The sequence below is a fragment of the Drosophila sechellia genome, chromosome 2R (genome assembly GCF_004382195.2).
Source record: "Drosophila sechellia strain sech25 chromosome 2R, ASM438219v1, whole genome shotgun sequence".
Lineage (NCBI taxonomy): Eukaryota > Metazoa > Arthropoda > Insecta > Diptera > Drosophilidae > Drosophila > Drosophila sechellia.
The window spans coordinates 501,538-528,946 of NC_045950.1; the positions used below are offsets into that span (position 1 = coordinate 501,538).

General features: G+C 38.5%; 1 protein-coding gene and 2 long non-coding RNA genes across 6 annotated transcripts; 2 read left to right on the forward strand and 1 right to left on the reverse strand.

Moving 5' to 3' along the window:
- Nucleotides 1-151: 151 nt before the first annotated feature.
- On the reverse strand, nucleotides 152-3,816 carry LOC116800358. The gene is made up of 3 exons (XR_004361288.1): nucleotides 3,732-3,816; nucleotides 1,553-2,466; nucleotides 152-1,423 (listed from the first exon to the last, which is right to left on the reverse strand). It is a non-coding gene; the product is annotated as an uncharacterized LOC116800358 (long non-coding RNA).
- Nucleotides 3,246-27,409, forward strand: LOC116800356 (putative serine/threonine-protein kinase STE20-like). Of its 4 annotated transcripts, none has more exons than XR_004361286.1 (5): nucleotides 3,246-3,589; nucleotides 12,984-13,412; nucleotides 20,884-21,114; nucleotides 21,174-21,310; nucleotides 26,552-27,409. XR_004361286.1 is itself a non-coding variant. In XM_032714733.1 (4 exons), the coding sequence occupies exons 1-4, from the start codon at nucleotides 3,283-3,285 to the stop codon at nucleotides 26,611-26,613; spliced, it is 1,029 nt and encodes a 342-aa protein (XP_032570624.1). In that variant the 5' UTR covers nucleotides 3,249-3,282; the 3' UTR covers nucleotides 26,614-27,409. The 4 variants fall into 4 exon arrangements, 2 of the variants coding, with proteins under 2 accessions (XP_032570625.1, XP_032570624.1); XR_004361285.1 differs by having other exon boundaries at nucleotides 21,181-21,310; XM_032714733.1 differs by lacking the exon at nucleotides 21,174-21,310 and having other exon boundaries at nucleotides 3,249-3,589.
- LOC116800357 lies at nucleotides 21,317-24,271 on the forward strand. The gene is made up of 3 exons (XR_004361287.1): nucleotides 21,317-22,825; nucleotides 22,884-23,035; nucleotides 23,116-24,271. It is a non-coding gene; the product is annotated as an uncharacterized LOC116800357 (long non-coding RNA).

A 27,409-nucleotide genomic window follows, 5' to 3' on the forward strand; every position in this document is an offset into this window, starting at 1 on the left:
GCTCTCCTTCTCTTCTCTCGCTCTCCTCCCTTCCCGCAATGTATTCACCACTCCGCGGTCCCGCGGTATTTCTACTGTTAATGTTAAGGTAGTCTTAAGTTACAAGTGCGCGAATAAAGAGCGGAACTCTCGTGAAGTCGATCCCGAGTGTTTCATTTCAGGGAAAAAATCAGCAGCAGCCGCAGCAACCACCACCCCAGGATTTTCCGCCCACTCCACTTCAGTAGTCGTTGATTGGGATATCCTTTTTGTGATGGCAAAGTCAATCAAATCTGGAAGCTTCATGAGATCTGGTGCCCAGTATGTAGGCGCTCCCGGGGAAACAAAAAGTTTGTGTTGCGGTTTGATGTTTGCGTTGTACAGCTGCTTTCCTTAAGGGTTCGCTATCCGAGATCCCCAGTACATGTGCTTGGCATTCCAATAGCCAGCTGCAACAAACCTTTCACCAAACGAGTCAAAACGTGTAGTGAATTTCTCCTCAGAGATTGTGAAGCGAGGTGGGCAATAGACAGCAGCCAGAGTGAGAGCACTGTTATGGCATAGGAGGTTTATAGAGGTACATTGTAAGCATTCTTCTTGCCAATTACCAAGAAAGTGGTGCTTAATTCGCAATCGTATTAGTATCCCAGCGCCTCCATGGGCCATCCGGGTGATTCGTAAAGTAATATTAATATGCTGGTATTTGGAAGTTGTACTTTTCGGTAAGGTGAGTCTCTGAGAGTAGCATAACGTCAATGTTTCTGTCGGCTAAGAACTGAGCAAGTTCTAGCTTGTGCCGCGAAACGCCATTAGCGTTCCAGGTTGCTATTATTAAGGGAGTCATTATCCTGTTTTAGAAGAAACGAGCATTTGAATAAGGATGTTTTGGTTCCTCATAAGCTCTTGCATAGTTCCGTGCATGAAGGTCATGTAGTCTTTCATGCTTTGCTGCATCGAGAATATAATCGCTTCAACGCCAATAGGCTGCTGTTGCATGTTCTGTGTGTTTACTTGTTTATTTATTTGGTGAATTTTATGCTGGAGGTGACTGCTGTCGGTACTTGGATCCCTGATTTTAGTACACTTGCAAAGGAAGATTTTGGCATTGTTCGCTGACTGGCAGACGAAGGGATGTTAGTTGTAGGCGGTTCCATTACTTTGTGAGTTTTTGGTGTGATACGATCTCGAACTGAATCCACTCGTTTGTTTAGGCGACTCTTGAGTTCCTTGTAAACAATGCATCCTCGCCAGTTGGCTGTGTGTTTTTTGCCACAGTTGCTGCGTAACTTAATTGAACTATCGTTTTTATTCTTAGGACAGTTTACAGTACTGTGGGCATTGCTGCAAACGACGCAGATGGATTTTAGAGTGCAGTACGCTTTGGTGTGGCCATATTCTTGGCAGTTGGTGCACTGCACAGGTTGCCTGCGCTTGTGTGGCTCTTCTACGGTTATTATTCGGTGCAGTAAATAATAGAACGGATAATTGCAGATCAGTACCTCAAAAACGATTGGATGTGGGAATGGGTGACAAAACAGGAGCCAGCCTGTGATGCCTTGAAGAATTTACTCACCGTAGCACCGATTCGCGCATGTCCCCACTTCGAGGAGACATTTCTACTTCAGGCAGACGCCACTGATTATGGTATTGGCGACGCCACCTCGACCTAACTACGAAACCCACCGCCGCCGAGGAAGAACCGTGAGAAGAGGAGGAGGACGTCTCCTCCGGGGACCTACCGGTCATCCAGATTTCCGATAACGACGTCCTGGGCGCGTAGCGGTACAGGTGTCCCGGGATGGGCGCGTGAGAGATGGTCGCGCCCACCCAGGAGTTAGGAATGCAGTGTGAGGAACCCTGGTTACTCACAAATTTATATAATAATGTAAATATTATAATAGGTAGCGACTAAAGACATTTGACATATATAAGTTAGCATAGGCAATTAGGTTAAGATATTGTGGTTAAGGGAATCATTATAAGCATAACATTTAAGATTAGAGTTGGAGGAATTACAGAGACCCATGAAGGGTATATTTTCGTAGTTTGTCTAAGCTTAAAAAAACAATAGCGTTTTGCCACGCCCACTCTAACGCCCTTAAACCGCCCAAAACTGCCAAGCCAACACTCTTGCAAAATGTTTTGATATTTTTTTATAATTTTATTAGTTGTGTAAATTTCTATCGATTTTCCCTAAAGCCGCTAAACCGGTCACGCCGAACTTTATAACAATTTTCAGTTTTTTTCTCAATTTCTTCCCCGATATCTATTGATACCCCAGAAAAATAAGGAAATATTGTGTTCGCATATTCGAGTAACGGATATCTGATAGTCGGATAACTAGACTATAGCATTCGCTCTTGTTTTTATTATTTTTTTCATTGTTATTATTTTTAAAATAATTACTATGTAATCATTATCACGAAATCAGTTGTATGTTGCAGGTAGAAGGAAGAGTTTCCGAACATATTCTCAGGTATTGTGTATCTAGAAGAAGAAGAATGTTATATGAGCGGTTTTAGGCTCGACACTTTTTGCCTTTGCATTTCGAAACGGTATGTCAAGGAGGCAGACTTAACAAACTGAATTTTTGATTTACTGAGAGACGCCTAAATGCGCTACAGTTCTGTAGTATGTGATCTGCTGCATTGCTTGTGGCTGGCTTGCTGTTGGAGGAACACGATTATGTGGCTAGCTCGACAATAATTTTTCTTGCTTTGGCTTTGGCGATTCTTCAGTTTATAAATATCGGCGACTTAAATATAAAATTCTCATAATCGAGCTGTTCTTCCCATTTTTGTTTGGACACTAGGTCGACTCTATTCAATACCCATAAAATAATAAAATAAATTACTACTTTAACTTTTGCTCTTAAATTTTTTTCAAACCCAAACAAATTTTACTCTTTAACATAAGCTAAGCGGCAGAATAACAATGCAGAGATAAAAACGAAATAAATAAACAAATATAGACGAAAATATTAAGAATGTGAAACAAGTGACATAGTATACCATTAGAACAATACAGCGAGCTTGGAAAGTCTTAAGTTAAAGTGCATACTCAGGAAAGACAAACGAAATCTTTAAAAACATACGACACTCACGACATCCCTTATAACATAACATAATAAAAATTTAAAAATTTTGCAATTAATAGAACCCATTTAAACATCATATAAGCTTTTCTAGTTGAATATACCTTGTGGAATTGTGGTATAAGCTGGTTAATGCTCTTTATGAATCGGATATAAATGATGTTATCTAATGAAGAAATTAAATTGTGGTAGTTAGTTACGGTCAAATAATGATGTGCAGTAACAATATATCTAACTACAAGCTGTTAGAAATACTTAAAAATGGAAAGGTTGGAACGGTTTACAAAGCAGAAGATTTAAACAATAAATGCTTGGCTGTTAAAAAGGTTTCTGTGGATCAGCCAATGGAAAAGCTTAAACTATTGTTTAACGAAGTTTTAACTGTTCGTCGGCTTCAACATAGAAATATAAATACTATCGTCAGTTGTTTTTTGTACAAGCAGTATGTTTATTTGACCTACAATTTTATGTGTTTTGGAAATTGTGAAATGCTGCTAAAGAACGTGTATACTTCTGGTAAATTGTAGATTAAGTTACGACTGTTGTGAGGGCAGAAACTTCCCTCTCTTTCCAAAAATTTAGTTGAAATTATTATGGTTGTTAGAGTATATTCAGTAAATAATAATAGTTTAACTTATAAAATTTATATTTTGCTTACTAACGACTTGTGTGGATGTGAAAGAGGAATAAAGTTCATAAAACTAACGCAATAGTTTTTTTTATTCTTATTATTGATCCGATTTCGATAAATTGTAAACGGAAATTTTATTTTGTTAATATTTCTAGACAGCAAGGAAGATATCTATCAATTGTTTAGTAATTTTTCGAGTGTTTCAATGTCAGATGTTTCATTTGCATACAATTAGAACAACAAGATGCGTAACGTCCATACATTGGTACTTGAATAGTGCAAAACTATAGTTATAATTATAAATAATTAAAACAATAAATAAATAAAAGATATTTTTATTATTTTAAAAGAATGTTATTGCAACTGCATGACCGGGTGCGCGTGCAAGCTTTCCCTATTTGTTCTTCCAAAGCATCATCACATTAATAAAATGTTTTTTTCAGGGGTTGATTAATGTCTTGGGTTGCTCGTGAATTGGCAATTTTAGCCTGCGCGAATTTAGAAAATTTATTTATTGCTGTGAGGATTACTTATTTACATTTGAGGTAAAAATCGACGTGAATATTTTGCCCTGGGTATTATGGTTTTGGTGAGCTTTATAGCTCTCGCTTATTTGGATGTCTTTCGAATTTTTGTTCTTTGCAGGTCTCACATTCCTTTGTTATTTTTATGATTTAACTCTCATTTGTGGAAAAATACTTTTTCTAACAGTTGCTGTCTGTTTAAGCTTCTATTGCGGTGTGCTCTCCCTTGGTCCGATATATTTGCGTTTAACTATTCTTAAAAGAATCTGTTTTTGTAATAATCAAAAAGTGGATACATTTTTTGAAGTTTCCCAAAGGTTTTCTCGTCGGTATATATTCCATTTATGTCGGACGGATTTTACCTTCTTTTAGGATTTTTATCATAGTTTTTGAATTGAATATTGGTACTGTACTGTGTCTGTGATATGTTGTAAAAACAATTTCAAATTTGTAGGATTTTTCTCCCAAAGATTCATTTATTGGTTCTTCTACTATAGGTATTAGGTTTTTTGGGAGAGCTGAAACTACGGTGCATGGTTTCTGTCATTGCATTTAGTTCTCCATGCGTTTGCAAGGGAGGTCTACTCAATGCATCGGAAACAACGTTTGCCTTGTAAGGTTTGTGCAAAAGTATAGTAAGTATACATTCTTCTAATTTTACTTTCTATCTTTTTATTTAGTTGTGATCTGTGAATATCTTTATTTTGGTTGGACCATACATAAGATTTCGAGGAGTTTGTATTGACCAAATTATGGCCAGCGTTTCTTTTTTGTTTGGTGCGTAACTTTCTTCTGTCTTACTTAAGGTTCTTGAAATAAACATTATTGGTTTGTCTTCCTCAGCTAATACGACTCCTAAGACGTAATCTAAAGCAAAGGTGGTCGGTGGTCAATTGGAATTCTGTACTATAATCTGGATATGCCAGCATGACTTCTTCGGAAGCGAGAGTTTGATTTAGCTTATTGAATGCTGTATGGGGCTTTGCGAGTTTCACATAATCTTTAATGAAGCTACGCTAAAGCACTGACAGTGCTAAAAGGGAACGAAGATCCTTGAGGGAAATTCTACGAAGCCATCACCATTTCGGGATTATTTTTTAATCCAGTGTCGGCCACTAAAAACCCTAAGAATTCAACTTCTTTTTTTAAGAATTCGCACTTGTCTAGCTGAATTCGAAAATTTGCTTCTTCCAGAATATTAAATATTAACTGTCTATCCTAATTTTTGCTAATGATGATGTCATCGATGTATACGAAACACCTAGTTCCTGAATGTTCTCTAAGGATATCGCCCAGCATCCGTTGAAAAGGCATTTTTGAGGCCAAACGCTAGTCTGGTAAACTCGTATTTTCCCTGGTTAACTGAGAATGCCGTTTTTTCGAATACGGATTTCCATAGTGGAATTTAGTGAAAGCAGCTTTTGAGGTCAATGACTGAGAAAATATTTTTCTGTCCTAGTTGTGCAAATACATTGTTAATGTCCGGTATGGGGTATCTGTCTGGAATGGTAGCCGTGGGGGTCTAATTATGTCGTTTGCGAGCTCTTGTATTGGTTTTTCTATCTCTGGTCTGAGAGCCTCTGGGTACGGGTAATGTCTTGAGTATATTGGGCTCTTGTTTTTACTTGTAATGGCTTCTACTTTTGTTGTGTATGTCAGTTCTTCGACCGGGTCTCCAAAAAGATTTTTAAAGCAAATAGTTCTTAAATGTCTCATTTCTGTAGAGTGTTCTTTCTGTTTTATTTTAATTTTTTTGTTAGTAGATAAAATTTGATAAAAGTATCTCTCAGGTCGAAGGGATTGGCAATTGTTTGGTGCGTTATAAGAATTGAGCCCACAGAGTTAACGAAAAGTGGTTGGTTGTTGGTTTTTAAGCTAATCTTGGTTAGATATAATTTTTGTTGTATCCGGTGTCTATCAGAATTTTGATCATATCTCCTATAACTGTTGATTGGAAGTAGCGTAACGAAGAGGTTCTACTCTAAAAAATGTAATCCAGTATATTTGGTTCTGTTCATGTATTTTTTTTTTTAATGTTTTTTCTGAATACTTCTAGATATGTCCATAGGCTCTGGCCTAGGTTGTGGCTTTGGGGCCGATGGTCTTGGTGGCTGTTTTGGCAGGTTGCCAGCGTTTTGTTGGTGGTTGGCGACGTGCGTCCTCTACCAGGGCCTTTTCTTGAATAGGTTTGGATATTATTTGCGTAGGTCCTAAATTTGTGCTGACGGGGGATCTGCGGGTTCTTTGGTTCCCAACAGTCTGGGCAAGTCGCCGTTCAGGACTCAAGTGACTTGTCCCTGTAGGGACAAGAAATTTTGTTCAAAATAAGGGATAGGTGGGTATAAACAAAGACTCATATTCTATTCTATATTATTCTAGTGTCTTTGGCTTTCCTTGCAACAGCGAAGTCATTTGGTATTCTAGTGTTGTCACATCCGCATAGTGTGCTGTCAAACATTTTGAGAAAGCTGTCCAATTTAGTGGGGTGCTGTAAGATTCCAGGACTGAGGCTGCGTTACTACAATTTTGTTCCCGATAACGTTGAGAATTGCGTAATTCCTGATCCTACTGTTGATGAATATATTTGTAATATTGTCTCTGCTCTTTTTCTCCATGAACAAAATTCTCTAATTAGGTTATTTGGTATTTTTTGTTAAGGGCAAAAAATTTTATTTTCTCAAAGTATTTCTCTTATAGATTTTGAAAAAAAAAATTGTATATTGTCAAATTATTTTTTATATGGGTTTTGAATGTCTTTTAAATATTTTTTTCTCTGTAATTTTTGTTAAACATTTTTATATAGTTATACACGGGTACTCGTAGAGTAAAAGTGTATACTAGATTCGTTGAAAAGTTTGTAAAGTATTTATATTCTTGATCAGGATCAATAGCCGAGTCGATCTAGGCATATCCAACTGTCCGTATGAACGTCGAAATCTTAGGAACTATAAAGGCTAGAAGGTTGAGATTCAGCATACAGATTCTAGACACACAGACGCAGCGCAAGTTTGTTGACCCATGTTGCCACGCCCACTCTAACGCCCACAAACGGCTTTACACACAAATTGTCTGTGATCATATTTTTTTTTTTTTTATTTATTCATTTATTTAGAAGCGATGAATCTATACAATGCAGTAACAGTAACATAACAGCGCAATTAACAGATAAATGATAAAACCAAACCTCGCACTAAGCATGTGAGGACTTACAACTGTCTCATATTTCGAGGGGGTCTTTAGGGTTGTCCAAGTGTTTTGGCGAAACCCTTCCTTTTTAATCTCCTTAGAGGCCTAGCAGGGAGTAAGCGTCTAGCAGTATACTGTGGTGTCGTCTAAGTCTATCTGTGATCATTGTCTGATTCAACATTTAATAACCAATAGAGTATCGGCAGTCAAGTACTCAGTGCGCCAGGCGATGTACCCACCGCGCATCAAGCAGCCGATAATATTACTTAATCATTTTGTAACTGGCCATCAAATAATCCACCGGATTGGCTTATGGGGACGAGGATGGGATCAATGAAAATTACTTATATCCAAGCTTGCGTTATCCCATGGAAGATAGGGACACCGATAACTTTTCGAGTGGTTTTAGAGAAAAGCACGTGCAAGTAGAGCGCAAGTATATTGCATCGGACGCGAATATAGACGCTCACAATTCGGGGCAATTGTCAAAGTAAGAAATCAAAAACATGCAATGGCAAGCCTTGGAAGTTCACAAACTGTTGACTTGGCGTATCTAGACAAATGGACATCGTACTTAGAGCATTTCAACTTGTTCCTGCTGGCAAATGAGGAAAGAGCGAAGAGCGAAAAAAGACGCTTGAGCGCCGCTATATGACTTATTAACATCACTAACTCACTAGAGTGAGTGAGCTGGAGTTAAGCGAAATTCAAAAATGGCTGACACACCATTTCGCCCCACGCCCCTCTCAAATTTCCGCATAAGCGTGATCAGCAGACAGGAGAGTCTGCAAACAATTACATGGCTGCACTGCGCAAATCACACGAATCGGAGCACACAGATTGGGTACATGGAATATCAACAAATCGTTCCCAACAATACCGACGCGCTCGCAGCATTAACCTACAAGCGTGCGCCGGCTTTGGCGGTCAACATTTAAGGAAAAAGTGCCTTTATCTCGAGATTGTTTGCCACTTATGCGCGATAAAAGGCCATCTACAACGCGTCTGTCGCCGTGCGGAATCGCCGAGGGACAACGTACATAAGTTCGTTTTATTCTACAGGCGCAGGCCAATGGATTAAGCCGGGCAGAGCGTCTCCTAGGGAATCCGCAATTCATAATATACTGCCGCAACGCCGCACCTGTGCACGCGAAGTAAATTCTGGGTCTCCTGTGACAATTATGAAGGAATCTACTTTCCACTATATCTGGCCCAACGGTAGGGCAGACCTTAATAGATGCGATTTGGAGTTAAACGATATCCAGCAGAATCCACTTCCAATGAAGGGAGTCATCGATGTTTCTGTTTGCTTCAATCAAAAGCATATCGGAAATTTAACCCTGGTTATTGTCACAGGTGGCAACTGGTTTCAGGCAATCCAGGTAAAATTCTCCATAGCGAACAATACAGATATTCATTCAGTTCTTGATAAGTTCAAAGAACTTTTCAGCTCAGAATTGGTAAAACTTACTGGACCACCAGTACGTTAAATGTAGACTCAACCATCAGACCCGTTCGCCTACCACCACGACCATTGCCGTTTGCCATCAAGGGACTGGTAAAAGAAGAAATCAGTCCTCTGTGCCTAACAGCGTATTCTAGAATCTGTTGAATATTCGGAACGGGCAACACCAAGTGTACCAGTTAACAAAGAAGATGGTTTTGTCCGGTTTTGTGGTTTTGTACAAACAATAATCACACACATGAGGGCATTTAAGGTCAACAGGCTACAATTTGGTATAGCATCGGCAACAAGAATTTTTCAAAGCTGCATTGAGAAGATCCTGCTGGGGATACCTGGTGTATTGCCATATTTCTATATTTTTATCACAGGAAAATCTGAATAGGAAAATAAACACGGAAAATAATAAAAGGCTTAAGGAAGTTTTATTGCGTTTCGCAAAATCTGGATTGCGCCCTCGTAAACTTGGGTAAACCATCTATTGAGTTCCTGGATTTTAAATTAGACGCATTAGGAATCCGGCCTTCAATAGACAATTTTAAAGAAATTCAACAAGCTCCCACATTACAAGATAAAAAACTATTACAAGCTTTACTCGGATTGTTAAATTACTCGGATTGTTTATTAGACATATTCGCTCTGCTCTTTTTCGCCTGTCTACAAACGGGAAAGCCGAGCGAATGGTACAAAGCACCAAAAACTTTCTTAAGAAGTCTGACCGTAATGCAGACATCAACCTGAACTTAGCCACATACATGTTCCATCAGCATAATACGCCGCACGCGACCTTCAACAATTCAATGTCTGAACTACTGCTGAATCGAGAACTTAAAACCAGTACCACCTAGTGATCAACCATCAATGCAACCAATGTGCTACCTAGATCTGAGCGTAGTAGACGACGTCCGGAAATATACGATCCATCCGGGTGTTAAGGAGTGTTGTGTATGTATATTCAAATTAGTTCGCCCAAATTTGAAACAGCTGTAAACACACGGCATAGTCAGATCAATCAAGCAGCCAATAATATTACCTAATCATCTTGTAACTAGCCATCCAATAAACCACCGATTAATATTAAGGCTTGGCGTATTTAATAATAAAGTATATATATTCTTGATCAGGGTCAATAGCCGTGTCGATCTGCCCATGTCCGCCTGTCCGTATGAACGTCGTGATCTCAGGAACTATAAAAGCTAAAAGTTTGAGATTAATCATACAGATTCTAGAGACAAAGACTCAGCGCAAGTTTGTTGACAAACTTTTCGATATTTTTTCATTATTTAATTAGTCTTGTAAATTTCGGCCCGAAAGTTATCTTCTAGCGCAGTTCGTACACATACACACACTTTCTCTCTTATTGTTTTAACACGCACAAGCATGTGCGTTCTAATTTTAGATTTTTACATTCTCAATATTACGCGAGCGGAATTTATGTTCGTAACGCATCTTGTTATTCTGGTCGTAGTGTCTTTGGTTCTACACTGTTCAGCGGTACCCGGTGTCATAAAAAACACTAGCACGTAAATTTTGGTGCGATAAAATGGGTATCAATTAACACATTCTTTTATTCAATGGTAACAGCGAGACATTTTTACCATGACAAAAATTGTACAGATATCATACATTCTTGAAATCTTGTAATGGTAAATCCAATTGAACAATCGAATATTTTCCTTTAGAACGGAAAATGATATCGGATAAGAAATAATAATGCTTTATGCAAATCGAAAAATACATAAATATCGGGAGGTAATTAACCATAAATACTACTGCATCCGATCCTTGTAATCGTGAACGGCAACAATCCTACTGCGTTAGAATTATTGCATTTTAAATCGCAATCTCTTTTTCCAAACAGTCGGATTCTACAAAACACACAGCTAGCAGGCTCGAAATATTCCACTTCAACATTGATATCGGACACAGGAAAATTGTACAAAACACTCAGCTAGCAGGCCCTCACTTTAACGAAGGAACTAGTCTTTTTATGAGCTTCTGTGCGTTGCACAAATACGTTTAATGAAAACTCGTTTGAGATGGGTTGTGTCTGGAGGTTGTGTACGGCCAAGTGGCACTTCCTTAATAGCTTCTCGCGTTGCATCCCAGAGCCCTGAGGAAATGTTAATGGAAGGCTTGATGTTCTCTTGCAACGCTTCTGAGAAGTAGAAAGTTGTCCCAATAGTTAAGTCTAAAAGGTAAGAGAGACTTCGCCCGAATGCCCTCAGGTGATTATTCTGTCCGGTTGCCGACCAAATTATCAGCAGACCATGCGGAGGTTTCTATCTCTTGAAAGGAAACTTCCAATTTGGTGGTCCAGGTTAGCCAGAATAGGGCTACGAGATTGGTCACTGGTTACGACTTGAATGTGAAAACACCACCATGCACAAGGATTTGAAACAGCACACGGTATTTGATGAAATAAACTAGCACTAAAGTTGCTAACATAAAAGTCCAAGGCACCACAGGAATCGGCTGGCAAAGCCCTGTACAGTACTCGACTACCAATGAGGCTTAAGGCAACCGAGGGACCTCATTCTTCAAGCTCCTCAAGGAGGGTCAGTAGACACTGACATTCATACAATTTTTATTGTCCCTTTTTGTTAATTATAAATTTAGATACAGCAAACTTTTGTTAGCCGTTAGCCTGCGCTCCCAAATGGGCTAAATTAATAGCTGCCAAAGTCACAAAAGGGGAGAAGGAATTCCCGTATGCCTTTCGTAAAACTCTCTCAGTTTTGACCTCAGTCGCCTACTTACAAGTTATCCAACCCGTAAGTTGTTAACAAATTTCAAATTCGAATCTCGGCAGCATTTCCTTTGTCTTTGTTTTTGTCATTGCCTTTGCCAGCACTTAGCTACGCTTTAAGATAAATAACCAAACTTAATGTGAACTCAGCTTTCACTTGGAGAACAAGCCATGATCAACTTATTGCGATTCAATTAAACTGCATCAGTCAGCAAATCTAAATTTCAAAATGCAGTGAAATAATTTCATCATATTATGTTTATTTTAAACAAAATTCCATTATTATTTGGCTTAAGAATTATAATTAGAACTTCATCAGTTTGATTCGGGACAAGATCGATAACGATTTCCAATTAAGGATAAGCAAAAAACAAGTGTCGTGTAATAGTAAAAGTGAAAAAGTTTATCATCAAAGAATATTATATTATATTAAAATAAAAATTAATTTTTTTATAAATAATTGAACAGTAACAATTGTAATTTACATATGCCGCCTGCATACAAACGTATTCGAACAGGTTTGGGCCTTTCGGTGTCAAATAAACTAAAATAAACAAAGAATAATATAATATAATATGAAAAAGCTCATTGGCTAAACAAAGAACTATCAACATAAAATGATTAAAAAAACAGCTTAGTTATTGTCGAGTCACGCAGCCGTCGAGTCATGCAGCCGCCAGGAATTTCACCAAGATCTCCGTTATCTAAGCTCCCCTCTTTCTCACTCTCTCTGGAACTCTCCTACACCTACACCTTTAGCTTAGCGTTCTGCTGTTCGCTCTGCATTTAAGCTTAATAGTCATAATATAGAATACGGCACCAATATAAGTCTATTATTTATAGTTTTTGTACCCGTTACTCGTAGAGTAAGAGTATACTGGATTCTTTGAAAAGTGTGCAACAGGCAGAAGGATTCCTTTCCGACCCTAAGTATATATATTCTTGATCAGGATCAAATGCCCAGTCGATCAGGGCAATTCCGTCTGTCCGTATGAACAACGAGATCTCAGGAACTATAGATTTTTCTTTGTTATATTGTTTGTCTTTCCAATTTTTATCGGTATACCAAAAACACTGTTTAAATTTTTCTCATTTTATTCCCCAATAACTGGGTAACTGGGTTAAAAAGATTTTCACTTAAAACAAATAATGCTATTAATTTCTACTTTGCATTGGGGGTTACTCTTATCATTTTGTTTTCTTATATTTCTACATTACTAATCTGATTTTGGCAATTTTGCTTAAGAATTACGATTGTGGTTGGTTCTATTTATTTAATTATAATATTCTCTCTTGTTTATTATTGATTTAACGATACATTCTCAAATTTATTTGTAATGCACCTAAATATTTTTCAGGGTTTCCGGAGGTTACAATTGCACTAATTTTGAAGGATGTATTGTCAGCACTTACTTATATTCACTCCGAGCATTATGTTCATGGATCAGTAAGGGCTAAGCACATACTCTTAAGTCCCAGAAAAGCTGTTCTATCAAATTTTAGATACTGTCAAAGTTTTATTAGTCAAGGTGAAAAAAAACCGTTTTTATTTGGATCAACGGTTGGAATAGAAAAAGAGTTGTATTGGACAGCACCAGAAGTTTTATATCAAAACCTTTCTGGTTATACTGAAAAAATAGATATTTATTCCATCGGAATTACTTGTTGTGAAATGTCAAACGGGTTTCAGCCCTTTAAAGACACAGAATTAACATACATGTATATTGAAAAAGTGCGTGGAAGTCTGCAAGTGCTACTGGATAAAAACAGCCTATTGGAAAATCAAGGTAATTTATAAATTATAAAAAAATATAAAATTATAAAACTGTTCCATTTTTTAAAATCGTGAGCGTAGGAATTATATCGACTTGTGGGCGTAACATCTTTTAAACAAACTTGGGCTGCGCTTACGTCTTCAGAAGCTGCTTTTTACAAAAATTTAATGAATGTGGGCTCGTGCCTCTCAAAAAATGTCCGCTCATCCACTTCTCTTACTGCTATCTGTCCGCTCTGCTGGCGTAGGCGCTACGCAGCGGTGGCGTTGTTCTGCTGAAGCGGTAAAGAAGGTAAGAATCGGCATTTTCGATTTGCCTTGATGCCGCTATGCGGATGTGTGTGTTTATATTTTGAACATTGTGCGGGTGGCGAATGCGGCACCATGTTTTAATGGAGCGACTTTCGGCAAAGTTCTGGCGACAACTAACGAACAAGTCGTGAGATCCGAAACATAACGCGATCAGAGGTGTGCCCAATATGTAATGTGCCTTGTATGTAGATCTGATCCAAAATTGTTTCCCACGTGCACTGTCAGGGTAGATGCGCTGCACACTGGAAATCAGATGTCAGCAAGCAGTTTTAAATCGGAGTAGTTATTCTATGCCGCCAGCGAGGAAAGATGCGGGTGCAAAGGCGAAAAATGCGTAATTATGAATGGAAAATACCACGTCGGAATCTAAGTTGTGTCCATTCAGTCGTGACTCTGTAAACAGACGAACGATGGCACAGTACGATGGCACCCTTCTATCGTTCCATGTTTTGGGGTGTTATTACCGGCTAATCGTAGATTAAGTGCTAGATACGCTTAAAATAATGTAACAGGTAAAAGGAAGCGTGTCCGACTATATAAATTATATATATCCTTGTTTACGATCTCTAGACGAGTCGATCTTCCCCTGTCCCCCGTTTGTGAAATAAAAACTAATGGTTTGTTTAACGTCAAGGCTAAGAAAATTAATATTAGCATATATTATATTATTATTGTATAAATTTCTTGTTAAAAATACTTACCGATTAGAAATACATTTGTTTAAATCTTACTTATTCGGTAAACTTGAATAGAAACTGCATGTGTGAACAAGTAAATATTTTAATACGGAAATATATAATTTCAATTTGAATTTGGTTCAAATCGGGCAGTTATATAATGTAGCTTTAGAATTAGATTGAAATTATGTGGTCACAGTTTCATTGTTTATGTCAAATATTGTTATACGCGTTACTCGTAGAATTAAAGGGTATACTAAATTCATTGAAAAGTATGTAACAGCCGTAAGGCGTTTACGACTATATAGAATATACATATTCTTGATCAGGATCAATAACCGAGCCGATCTGGCCATGTCCGTCAGTCCGATGAACGTCGAGATCTCAGGAACTGTAATAGATAGACGGTTGAGATTTAGCATACCGATTCTAGAGACATAGACGCAGCCCCAGCATCTTGATCCATTTTGCCACGTCCACACTTTTGAACGGTTTTTCGAAATTGTTTCATAATTTTATTAGCTTTGTAAATTTTTATCGATTTGAAAAAAAAAAATCTTATTGCCACTCTCACTCTTAGCACGTAAAACCGCCCAAAACTGCGACGCCTACAATTTTTAAAAATTTGATTAGTCTTGTAAATTTCTATCGATTTGGCAAACAAATTTTTACAACTTTTTGAATAATTTTAAAATTTTATTCACCAATTTCTATCGATATTCGTTTTCCACGAGCTAAGTAAGGGTGAAGCCGACTATAGCATTCTCTCTTGTTTTTAATATGTTTTCTTCTGCAAATAGATTCTCTCAGTGTCTCAATTTACAGACATTATCTTCCTAGATAATATATCTTTCCAGCTATTAAATTTATTCAAAATCATAACTCAAATGTATATGTATAACAGGCTGCCCTTCCAGCGGCGGCCCCTTGTCGTTAGTGGGAGGGGTGCCGGAACTACGGTAAAAGGGTGCTTAGAGCACTCTCGAAAGGTAAACATTTTTCAAAGATAATAATAAATTACCGCCTGTTAAAATATACACACAATAAAAATTTAGACCCGTAACCGTTTTAACGGCGAGGGAAACACTTGATTTATATATTTCACAACTTTTATTTTTTTATGCGGCGCAGGATGTTATAAATTTTCAGTTTATGCCACAACGGTTCGATTAGAAAAGAAACGGAAAGGAAGCTCACCTATGGGCCTAGACCATAAGCGGAAATTATAGACTTACATCTTTTTTTTGGTATATTTCAGATATCTAATACCGCATTTAATATGACCCTTAATTAGGCGCACAGAGCTAAGCTTGAACGTATTATAGCTTTTCTATTAGGAACATACTTTCACTTTTTGTTTTTTTTTTTTTTTTTTATAACAAGTATTTTTTGAACAGTTGTATTATTTTTCCAACTGTTCTATGATTAAACGGCCTTAATAATTTATTCGCTGGGTTGGTAGGTCCTTTCGCCGGAGACGGGAACGGCTGCTGAGTTGGATTAGACCTCGCGCTAGGTGGTTGGGGTGCGTGTAAAGCTTGCTATGGTATTTTTCCTTAAGTTCCGTGATTGCGTTGGTAACTGATGGGATATTTAAGTCTCTTTGGATGTTTTCACTCCGAACGTACCACGGTGCCCCAGTGATGGTTCTCAGGATCTTTGATTGTGCTCGCTGTATGATGTCAATATTGCTGTTGCTGGCATTGCCCCATAACTGTGAGCCATAGGTCCAGATAGGTTTCAATATAGAATTGTAGAGCAAGACCTTGTGATCTAGGCTGAGCGGAGAACCAGAGTTGATGAGCCAGTGTAAGTTGTTGGCTTTGAGTTTAAGTTGGGTTTTTTTGGCTTCAATGTGCCTGCACCATGTGAGTCTTCTGTCAAGGTGTACTCCTAGGTACGCTACCTCATCTGCTTTCGGGAGTGGTATGTTGTTCAACAAGAGCGGAGGACAGTCTTGTCTGTTTAGCGTAAACGTCACGTGCTTGCATTTTTGCTCGTTTACTTTTATTCGCCAGTCAGAGAGCCACTTCTCAATTTCGGTGAGGTACAGTGCCAACTGTGCTGTAGCTTGGATAGGGGCCCTTGAACGGCTAAGGATAGCGACTATTTGTTGGAATGTCGGCTGTATAGATGAGGTATAAGGTTGGCCCAAGAACGCTGCCTTTGGGGACTCCAGCCTCAATTGTATGATCAGTGGAAGTGGCAGTGTTGCACCGCACTGCAAACTTTCTGTCATAGAGGTAAGACTTTAAAAGTTTGTGTGTGCTTTCGGGTAGGGATGTTTTAATTTTAAACATTAGGCCGTCGAGCCAGACTCTGTCGAATGCTTGGGATACGTCTAAAAATACTGCTGTACAGTATTCGCGATATTCAAATGCAGTTCTTATTTCCGTTGTAATACGATTCACCTGTTCAATGGTTCCATGGCTTTTGCGAAATCTAAATTGGTGGGCTGGGATTATATTGTTTTATATCAGATGTTGATTAAGTCGGATCATCAGGCATTTTTCGAATAGTTTCGAAATACATGAGAGTAGACCTATTGGTCTGTAAGATGAAGCGACTGTGTGGTTCTTACCAGGCTTTGGAATCATTATGATAATCGACCTCTTCCATCGTTGTGGAAAGTAACCAAGTTTGGTGATGGCATTAAAGAGCTTGGTTATGTAGCGAACTGCAGAATGTGGCAGCTGGATGATCATTTCCGGTGTTATAAGGTCGCAGCCGGGGGATTTTTTCGGGCTGAGATTGTCTTTGATTATTTTAGCTACTTCTTTAGGACGAAACACAATTGGGGTGTGTTGCTGGTGGCGGTTTACGGGATAGGACGGTAGCGCGAATGTGCTAGTAGCCTGGTTTGGCGTGAACACATTTTGTAGGTGAGCGGCAAATGTGGTGGCTCTGTCTTCATCACTACGGGCCCAACCACCTGAGGAATTCCTTATCGGCAAAACGGTTTCAGTCGGTGGGCGAATAGTTGAGTGGGCTCGCCACAGTGACTTTTGTTTTGTGCCTGTTGGTGTGAGTTGCTCTATGTATCGGCGCTGATCGTCGTCCTCTTCTTGTTTCAGAGCGTTGGCCAGTTTCCGTGTGGCTACTTTTAGCTTTTGTTTTGCAGTTGGGGATCTGGAAGATTGCCATTCTCTGCGTAAGCGTCGTTTTACGTGGACGAGTTGCTCGATTTGTACGTTGGTCTTTTTTGAATTAATTGTATTATTTGTTATTTTGGGTGTTGCAGTAAGAGCTGCTGCAGTAAGGATGGATTGCAATGCACACGTGCAGCTCTCTATATCAGATTCAGTATTGAGTTTTGGGCTTAGCTCAATATGTGAACTTATATATTTTTTATACCTGAGCCAGTTTGTTTTGCAAGAAGTCAATCTGAATGGTGGTCTCACGTTTACTGCGTACCGGCGGAGGTGAATTAGTACAGGCGAGTGATCAGATGACAGATCCGGCAGACATTCAGCTTTAACCAAACTGCGGGAAATATTTTTCCTAACTGCGAAGTCGATCAGGTCAGGCAGCTTATTGAGGTCTGATGGCCAGTATGTAGGACTCCCGGGGGAAACATGGTCAAGTTTATTAGTGGCTTTTATTATAGTCTTATAAAGCTGTTTTCCTTTTGGGTTCACAAGTCGCGATCCCCAGTGAGTATGTTTAGCGTTGTAGTCGCCTGCTGCAATGAAGTGTGGCCCTAGTGCTTGGAAGAAATCCAGGAATTGAGCTTTTAATACTGTGAAACGGGGGGGGCAGTATACGGCCGCTAGTGTAAGGAGAGTGTTGTCATCCAGCTGAATGTTGATAGATGTGGCCTGAAGATTATTTTCCGCAAATTCTTTGTAAAAGTGGTGCTTCATACGGTTCCTTATGAGTATGGCGGTGCCACCGTGTGCTTTTCCGTCGGGATGATTTGTACCGTAGAAATGGTAGTCTCTTATTTGAAAATTGTATTTGCTTGTGAGATGAGTTTCCGAAAGAAGCATTACGTCGATATGCTTCTCATGTAGGAATTGAGCTAGCTCAAGTTTGCGCTGTGAAACGCCATTGGCGTTCCACGTAGCTATGCGTAAGGTAGCCATTATTTATTTGATTGTTGGGCTACAAGCATTTGTATCAAAAGGTTTTGGTCTTCATAAATGTCATAAATTCCATCATGCTCTGTTGTAAGGCTTGCATCATAGCTTCAGTTTTTGTTTCCTGCTGCGCAGATGGGTTATAGTTTTGTTGTGTGTCTAATTTTGTGTGCACTTCATGTGGAGTTCGGGAATTTTGTGTTGGAGGCGTCATACCTGATTTTAAAACGTTGCAAATGTTGTCTTGTTAGTGTTGGATGTAGGCCAGGGAGCGAAACTTGCTGCTTTCGAGAAAATTCGTGGGAGTCGTGGAGATCTCCACACCGGGCGAAGTGTACAATACGACCTCGTGTGGCCATACTCTTGGCAGTTTGTACATTGTACAGGAGCGTTACGTTTGTGCGGCTCTTCTACCGTGATCCTACGGTGCAGAAGGAGCTGGAGTTTGTAAATTGGGTGAACCTCGTTTTTTCTAGGAGGCTTGTTTTCTGGTTCAAGCTCAATCTTGAAGAGTGGTTGGGGCTGCCTGTTTCTGTTTTTGATATTGAACACGCTTTTGGCGTAAAATCCCCTCAGTTATCTCTTCGGGCGTAACATCAGACTCAATGCGCTTCAGGACTACTTGCAGGCCCTTGCTGCTTTTAAGCTGGTAAGTGTAGAAGCTTATTTTTTGTGCGGTAAAATAGTTTGTGACTTTTCTGTAGTTGTCCTCCGTTTTCGTCTGAAGTTTGATTTCATTGATAGTACCTCTTACGAGGGGAATTATATGAAAGCTATCTTTTCCAATAAGGCCAATCAAAGTATTTACAAAACCGCTTGTGCTCTTCTCGCGGATGTATATTGGCGGAGGTTTTGTTTTCTTCGGTTCGATATCAACGGATCCCAGCGGCACGTCCTCAGCAGTATCTACCAGCAAGGCAAATCTGTTGGTATTTGCAGGGCCTACATTTTTGATCAAGGTAGAGTTGTCGCGTGTATTTTTCGGCTTGTTTTCCAAATCTGAATTTTCCGGGCTGAGCTTTCGCTTTATTGTAATGTAGCGATCCATTCCAGTCTGACAGGTCGACCCAGCTTTTTTGTTTACGTTTTCGTTTTGTTTTGCTGGTAGTGCAGCAGTACCGTTTATTGCTTGCGGTTTTGCTTTCGCTGACTCAGTCAGAGCGTGAGCGGGTGCAGCCGATGACGAGGTAGAGCGGGCTGTCGGTCTATCTCCAGCTGTTGTTGTTGGAGGCAGCGGGGCTTCTGTCGGAGCTAAGAGAGCGGGAGAGCAGGAGCGCGCTCTTTCTTGATTTGTTGGTAGAAGAAGGTTTCTTTGGCTATGGGTTATTGACCGCTCGATGTCTGCGTTTGGGGTTGTCGGTGAGACGTAGGAGAAGTACGCGTTGTTGCGTTGAATTGAGAGCCGGCGTTCGTCTTGCTCGCGCTGTCACTTCACTTCACTACCTATTTTTCTTTAGTTTATTGAATAGTTTAAAAATGAATTTTCAAAGCTCATCTAAATAAAATATTGTATACATATTTAAAGCTTATCTAAAACCCTAAATAAAAATAAAGCAAGAAAAATTAATTTTTTAGATTCTGTACTAAAGGCACCAAAGTTATCCGAAAAACAAGAAAACAGTTTCTTAAAATTTCCATATTGTATCATTTGGTTGAGGGCTGCACCGAGCTTCACAAAATATTTCATCTGCAACGAGAGGAAAAATTTATATTTCTTACAGGAGGATGTTGTCATTTCGAATATGGTTTTCCTGTAATGGTTTTCAGGATAGTGTACTGTGCTTACTAAATAAAATCGATGTTGTTGATACTCGCGTCATCCAACAGCTCTTAGACCAGACTGGAATAGGTTTAGTTATACCCGTTACTCGTAGAGTAAAGGGTATAATAGATTGTAACAGGCACAAGGAAGCGTTTCGAATTATAAAAATATATATATTCTATTCTTGATCAGGATGAATAGCCGAGTTGATCAAGCCATGTCCGTCTGTCCGTATGAACGTCGAGATCTCAGGAACTTTAAAAGCAAGAAGATTGAGATTCAGCATAAAGATTCTAGAGACAAAGACGCAGAGCAAGACCAATTTTGCCACGCCCACTCTAACGCCCACAAACCGTCCAAAACTGCCACGTCCACACTTTTGAACCGTTTTTCGAAATTGTTTCATAATCTTGTTAATTCCATCGACTTGCAAAAAATTTTTTCTCGCGCCCACACTTTTGAACAATTTTTTTTCTCATTTTATTCCCCTGTATCTGTTGATATTCCAGAAAAATTATAAAAAAATTTCGCGTTCGCATTGAGTAACGGGTATCTCATAGTCTGGGTACTCTCTTGTTTCAATTTTATTGTTTTTCTTGCCCATTTGTACATAGGCCATCAGTTCTGCACAACTAAAGCTTCTCTTAATTTTAGGTTCACTGGAGCACACAAATAAACGGATCGTTCGTGATGTAATTGTAAACAAATCATTTTCAGAAGACTTCCATCAATTTGTTGAGCTATGCTTAAATAAAAATCCATTGTCTCGATGGGCAGCATCAAAATTAATGACACACTCGTTTCTTAAGCAATGCCGGAATACCAGTCTTTTAGACCAATTAAAAGACTTAGGCAAAAAAATGTCAAATTTTAAAATAAATGAACGTAAGTATGCGTGACCTGACAATATATATTTATGAATTAAACTTGTTTAATTTGTTAAGCTTTTAGGGAGCTATCCTTGCTTTCGACATCGACATTTGTGTCCACGTTTCACGAAAGGAAATTACAATAGAGACTTAATAGAATAGCGAACAGCAGACCGCTAAACAAAAAGTTCAAGTGCGAGAATGCAAAAGAGGCAAGCCTAGATACTTCCCAAATTAGATTTAGTTCTTTTTGCCATTTTTTAACCCGACTTTAATTAAATATTAGAATATTAATATCTTAATTGCAAACAGATCTAAATATTCAATTTAAAATGCAAGAAATGATATAGATTTGCTTCGAGGACGCTATCTTGCCGTTCATCTGCCGCGATGTTGAATTCTTTAGTCAAGCAAATTTCGTGCCTGATAATGAAAACTTCTGAAGTGTTCGCGAAAGTAGCAGCTTAGTATTGTAACGAACGGGCTTTCTATGAGTTGCAGCGGCTAGCTCAGATAGTTTATATGTTTTTCCCACCCAATTTTTGATTTGTCTGATAGCTTGTTCTTGTCCGAAAAAGAAGAATACAGGGTTTCAGATTTACGGCAGCTTAATTAAGGGCACACTCGATATTTACTCGGCGTCATTCTCTCGCCATCCTTCCCTTGTCGTCATGTGTCGTCCCCGACAATGGGCCGAGTGTCGGCTTGAACGAGAGCTAGGATATTGTGGTGGCGGAATCTCAAGGTATGTCGTCCGTTAGGTCGAATCGGAGCTCTTCTCAGAACTTCCTTTGCAAACACCCGGAAGCACACGTCTATTATGACCGCTCCTGTTACAGGGCACCAATCAAAAACTGCACAATACCTTTCCGACCACGCCAGGTCCTTACCGTCTCCTCCTGCAGTATCCTCTCCATGTGAAACTCAACGTTGGAGCCTCAGAGTTGTAAACTCTCTCTTAAGGTCCAGCAACGTCTAAGGTCTGCACTGTTAACTGAGTGACCTTGGCCGACTCGAGTCTAAGGTCCAGCGGTACCTTTACCAGCGGTACCTTTACCAGCGGTACCATGTTCCAAAAACCATTATTTACCGTTTGACCTGGGTGAACTTGACTTCTTTCGCATTCCATCTTCGCTTTTCTATTTACTCTGGCTCACGGCAGAGTGCGCGCGAATCGAGAAGCTATGAGCAAAGCGATTTGATGGCAGAGTGAGAGCTTTGCGAGAAACGAGCTACATTGCTCTCTTTTAGTTATTAATGTGAAAGTAATAGATTCCGACGAAGAATTTTTTGCATCAAGCGCAACTATTAAATTTCTGTTAAAAAAAACTGGCATCCACCCCCTTAACTGCAGTAGAACTAAAAAGGGCGAATTCAATAATTTATATAATGACTTTCGAAACCACCCAGAAAGGTTCTGTACAGAATGGAGAAAAATCTTCAGAAAATCAGAAATCTTCGGCTGCTGCTGCACTGCAGTTTGTTATAAAACGCTGTTTGTTTGCTGCAAATATTGAAGTCTTTCAGCCCGCATGAACATCTGAAGCTTTTATATATTTTGTTGGGAAATTAGATTCGAAAATTAGTTATCGAACGATTGGCGGTTTTTGAAGCGTAATGAAACCGTCTCAAATAAATTGGGTTTTTGTGCTATTTGAGTACTGTGATTTACAGAGCACCCAACACAAGAACCAAAACATGCAACGAGATGGACTAAGTCTCACCAGGTATGCATATCGCTTAATTTGATTTGTTCTACGATACGTAATCTTTATTTCAATCCAGTAATTTCGTGCTAAATGCAGTAGGAACATAATCCGTTGCTTACCATCAAAAAAATAGATTGATATGAATGTCTGTACTCGCGGAAGGACCAGGAAAGGGAAAAGGTTTCTTCAAATCGAAGAATAAACGGACGACGACAGTACATTGAAAAAGTAGGCATGTATATAAGCTAGGCTATATGTAACAATAAAAGAGCCGTTCAGTTGCAATTATTCTTCAAAATGTATTCCAGCCAAACCTGCAACAATTACAATCTTATTAACATCCCTGCCACTTTGTCCCGAGACTAAGACAAGTAAATAATGTTTCAGCCATGAACTTCCATGAATTTTTTAAATTCTCACTCAACTTCTAAAACGTGCAATTACTGTCATTTCTAAAATTGTACACTAACAAAACAAGAGAAAATGCTATTGTTGAGTTTCCCGACTATCAGATACCCGTTACTGAGCGAATGCGCAATTTCATCATTGTTCTGGAATATCGATATTGGGGAATCAAATGAGGAAAAATGTAATACATGTTCCAAAGTGCGGGCGTGACCGGTTTGGCGGCTTAAGTTTTTTGGCAAATCGATAGAATAACGACTAATACGACTAATAAAACTATGAAAATATATCCAACAATTTTTCAAAATCAATAGAAATTTGGAAGACTATGAAAAATTATCGAAAAGTTTTTCAAAAATGTGGGTTTGGCAGTTTCGGGTGGTTTTAGGGCGTGGGCGTATCAAAAAGCTTTATGGCAAATCGGTAGATATTTACAAGACCAATAAAATTATGAAAAAATATCCAAAAAATTTTCGAAAATTTGGGGGTCGACGGTTTCTGCGGTTTTATGGCGTTGGAGTGGGCGTGGCTGAATCTTAACTCTCTAGCTTTTATAGTTTCTGAGATCTCGACGTGCATACGGACAGTATGGGCAGGGCAGATGGACAGACGGAAATGGTTAAATCGACGCAGCTATTGATCCTGATCACAAATATATATACTTTATACAGGTTGAACAAATCTTTTCAACGCATCTATTATACCCACCCAACAATTTTTCAAAATTGTGGTCGTGGCAGTACTGGGCGGTTTTAGGGCGTGGTGGTGGAGTGGGCGTTGCAAAAATTTATTAAAATATAATTAAATATAAAAATGATTGGGGCTGGCAGTTTTGGGCGGTTTGTGTGAGCGTGAGCCAAACAATTTGCGCTGCTCTAAGTCTCTAGAATATGTATGCTTAATCTCTAGTTGTTATAGTTCCTGAAATCTCGACGTTCATACGGTTGGTCGGAAGACGGACAGTGTTAGATCGACTCGACTATTGATACCGATCAAGAATATATATATTAAGAACATATAATATATAGTCAGAAACGCTTCCTTCTGCCTGAATCTTTTCAACGAATCTAGTATACCCTTTTACCAAAGACACTAGAATAACAAGATGCGTAACGGTTTGGCACTATGCAGCCACTTTTTTGGTGAAGGCCAAATTTGCTCTCTTTCCGCTCGCTTACGCTGGGAGCGTAAGAAAAATAGAATTTTCTTGCTTGTGTGAGTAAAAACCATAGACGAGAACTTGTATATGTGTGCCTGTTGTGCTAGAAGACGATTTTCGTGCCGAAATCAATTCTGATCGAAGAAACGAATTTACATATTTGGAGTTGTGGCCAATTTCGTAGAAATATGATGATGGTGCGCTATTCTTCCCACCCAAAAGTGCGCGCTTTTTAAAAATATCAAATTGGAAAAGACCAAAAAAAATTTAACTGAAAGCTGAATATAATGCGCATTTTAAATAATAAAAATGTTTCATTTACATACATCATATTAAGTCAAATGACTTAGTAAGTATACTAAATAATTAAAGCAAATACAAAGGAAATTATTATAACTACTCTAATTTGAAAAAGAAAGACATTACATTGAGAAATAAATATTTCATAAAAATAATTATTTTTTAACTTCATAAAAAAATAATAATTTTATTAATAAAAAATAAAAATAATAATATTTCATAATAAAAAATAAAAATAAATATATTTTAACTTTAAAAAATAAAAATAATAATAATTCATAAAAAATAATAATACGTAGTAAAAAATTAATTAAATAAATAAAAATATTAAAACAGTTTGTTGCAAAAGTCATATCGTCAGGCACGAAGCACTCAACAATCATTGCCTTATTAATTTTTCTCACGCCGCAATCTGAATACCCTAATGACAAGTATTCTAATATAATGACTATTTTCGAAATTTATTTTGTGATGTACATAGATTCGGCTATTACTATTTCTAAGCTTTATTTAAATAATAATAACGTTAAGGCAATGCAAAACAAAATTTTTTTGCATGGTGCCAATTGAAAAAAAATAATATAGACTTAAAGTCAACGAACTTCTAAGGTGAAGGGCATATTTTGTCAAATTTACAATGCATGAGCACACATACAGTTGTCTGCTATCACTGTATGCGTAGAAAAGAGTTGTTTGCTGTAGCGCTCTGCGCTCTTTCTCACTCGAATAAAAACTCGAGAGAGCCTGGAGCCACCTCCAGAGTCACGGTCAAGAAATAGCGTGCCAAAAAATTGTATGGCGTTACGCATCTTGTTATTCTAGTGTCCTTACTTTTATTCTCCCTACGAGCAACAGGTATTTATTTATTTATTTAATTTATACTTAAGTCGTGGTCTCACTTTGAGGAGCGGACGATTAATTAAGTTATTTAATATTATAAGGACAGACAGTTTCTTGGGCGGATACCGATTGAGTTTGCTTAATTTAAAAAACTACCGATTCACTTTGTTAGAAGAATTTAGATTATTTTGATGTTGATAATTCCAGAGTTATAAAAGAACTGATTATAAGAACAGTAGGGAATGCTATAGTCGAGTTCCCCGACTATCAAATAACCGTAACTCGGCTAGTGTGAATGCAAAAGCTAAATTTCATAAATTTCTAGGATATCGATAGATATTGGGGAATAAAATGAGAAAAAAACTAAAAATTGTGTAGGCGTGCTTGGTTCTGCGGCTTCGATAAAAACTTGCAATATTAATAAAATTATGAAATTCTATGTCTATGTCACAAGAATCTTTATGCTGAATCTCAACCCTCCAGCTTTTATAGTTCCTGAGATCTCGACGTTCATACGGACAGATATACAGACGCACAGATGGACATGGCCAGACATGGCTTTTTACGTTAGATCGTTAGAGTGGTGGGTGTGGCAAAATTTTTTTTTGGCAAATCTATAGAAATTTACAAGACTTATAAAATAATGAGAAAAATATCGAAAAATGGTTAAAAAATGTGGGCGTGGCAGGCTTGGGCGGTTGTAGGGCGTTAGAGTGGGCGTGTCAAACATTTTTTTTGGAAAATCGATAGAAAATTAAAAGTTTTTCAAAAGTGTGGGCGTAGCAGTTTGTAGGCGTTGGAGATTAAATTTGGTAAGAACAATACAATATCCTGAGAACCATTACTTTTTTTTTCAATCGAATTCTATTTATTTCCGTTCCAAAAGGAATCGTTCAGTCAATTCCTCTGAACTTAACCTAATGTGTATATTAAGGTATATGAGACCAAGTGGTTTCTTAATTGAGAACCATTACAGGAGCACCATATTCGAAATGACAACATCCTCCTGTAAGAAATATAAATTTTTCCTCTCGTTGCAGATGAAATATTTTGTGACGCTCGGTGCAGCCCTCAACCAAATGATACAATATGGAAATTTTAAGAAACTGTTTTCTTGTTTTTCGGATCACTTTGGTGCAATTTTCGAGGGTTGGTGTCAGCCCAGTAGCGCATATTTTGTTTGTTAACCGACCCACATAAATGAAAATGGGCTTCATCACTAAAAAAAAAAAACAATAGACACACGCGTTCATCCGAGAATTGAAGTCACGTTCTGAAAGTTCTTGTACTATCGCCATCTTATACGGATGAAATTGAAGATCATCATGAAGAATTCTTCTTACAGAACGATCGGATAGTCAAAGGGGAGATGTGTGTTTGCACGCAGAACGCCGTTGAGATCGCAATATTGACGCTCTCACTACATCAATGTTCTCAGGTGATCTAACGGGTCGAGGGACTCTATTTCTTCGTTTTGACGCTCTTACCGTTTGCCTGAATGTAGTGACCCATGTAACAATTGATTTGCGGTCTGAGACGGGAGCCAACGGGTCTAAATTAATGCGATTCCGAAATGCACGCTGTGTTTAATTAACCGACCATCCGCTTGAAAAGTATGCCTCAACGACAAAGGCGCGATCCTCACTATTTCAACGCATGACGGAGATTGAACCGTGTCGGGATAAAACTTTACAGTCGCCCCTCTTGAACGGGACCACCAGTGTTCCGTTAAGACATCAACTAAAAAAATAAGATATGCTGCCGCACCCTGTATATTACCATAATCAAATCAAACACATACTAGTCTTACCGTTATTATGTTTATCTAACTGAATGAAAACTGATGAAAATAATCTGAATGAACAAAATAAATTTTTATATGAAGTTGGAATATTATA

Bases quoted from the DNA above. Each gene is read 5' to 3' on its own strand.
- LOC116800356 (XM_032714733.1), top strand. From the start codon at position 3,283: ATGATGTGCAGTAACAATATATCTAACTACAAGCTGTTAGAAATACTT. The intron at 3,590-12,983 runs GTAAATTGTAGA...AATATTTTTCAG, and splicing joins AAAGAACGTGTATACTTCTG to GGTTTCCGGAGGTTACAATT. The intron at 13,413-20,883 runs GTAATTTATAAA...TCTTAATTTTAG, and splicing joins CAGCCTATTGGAAAATCAAG to GTTCACTGGAGCACACAAAT.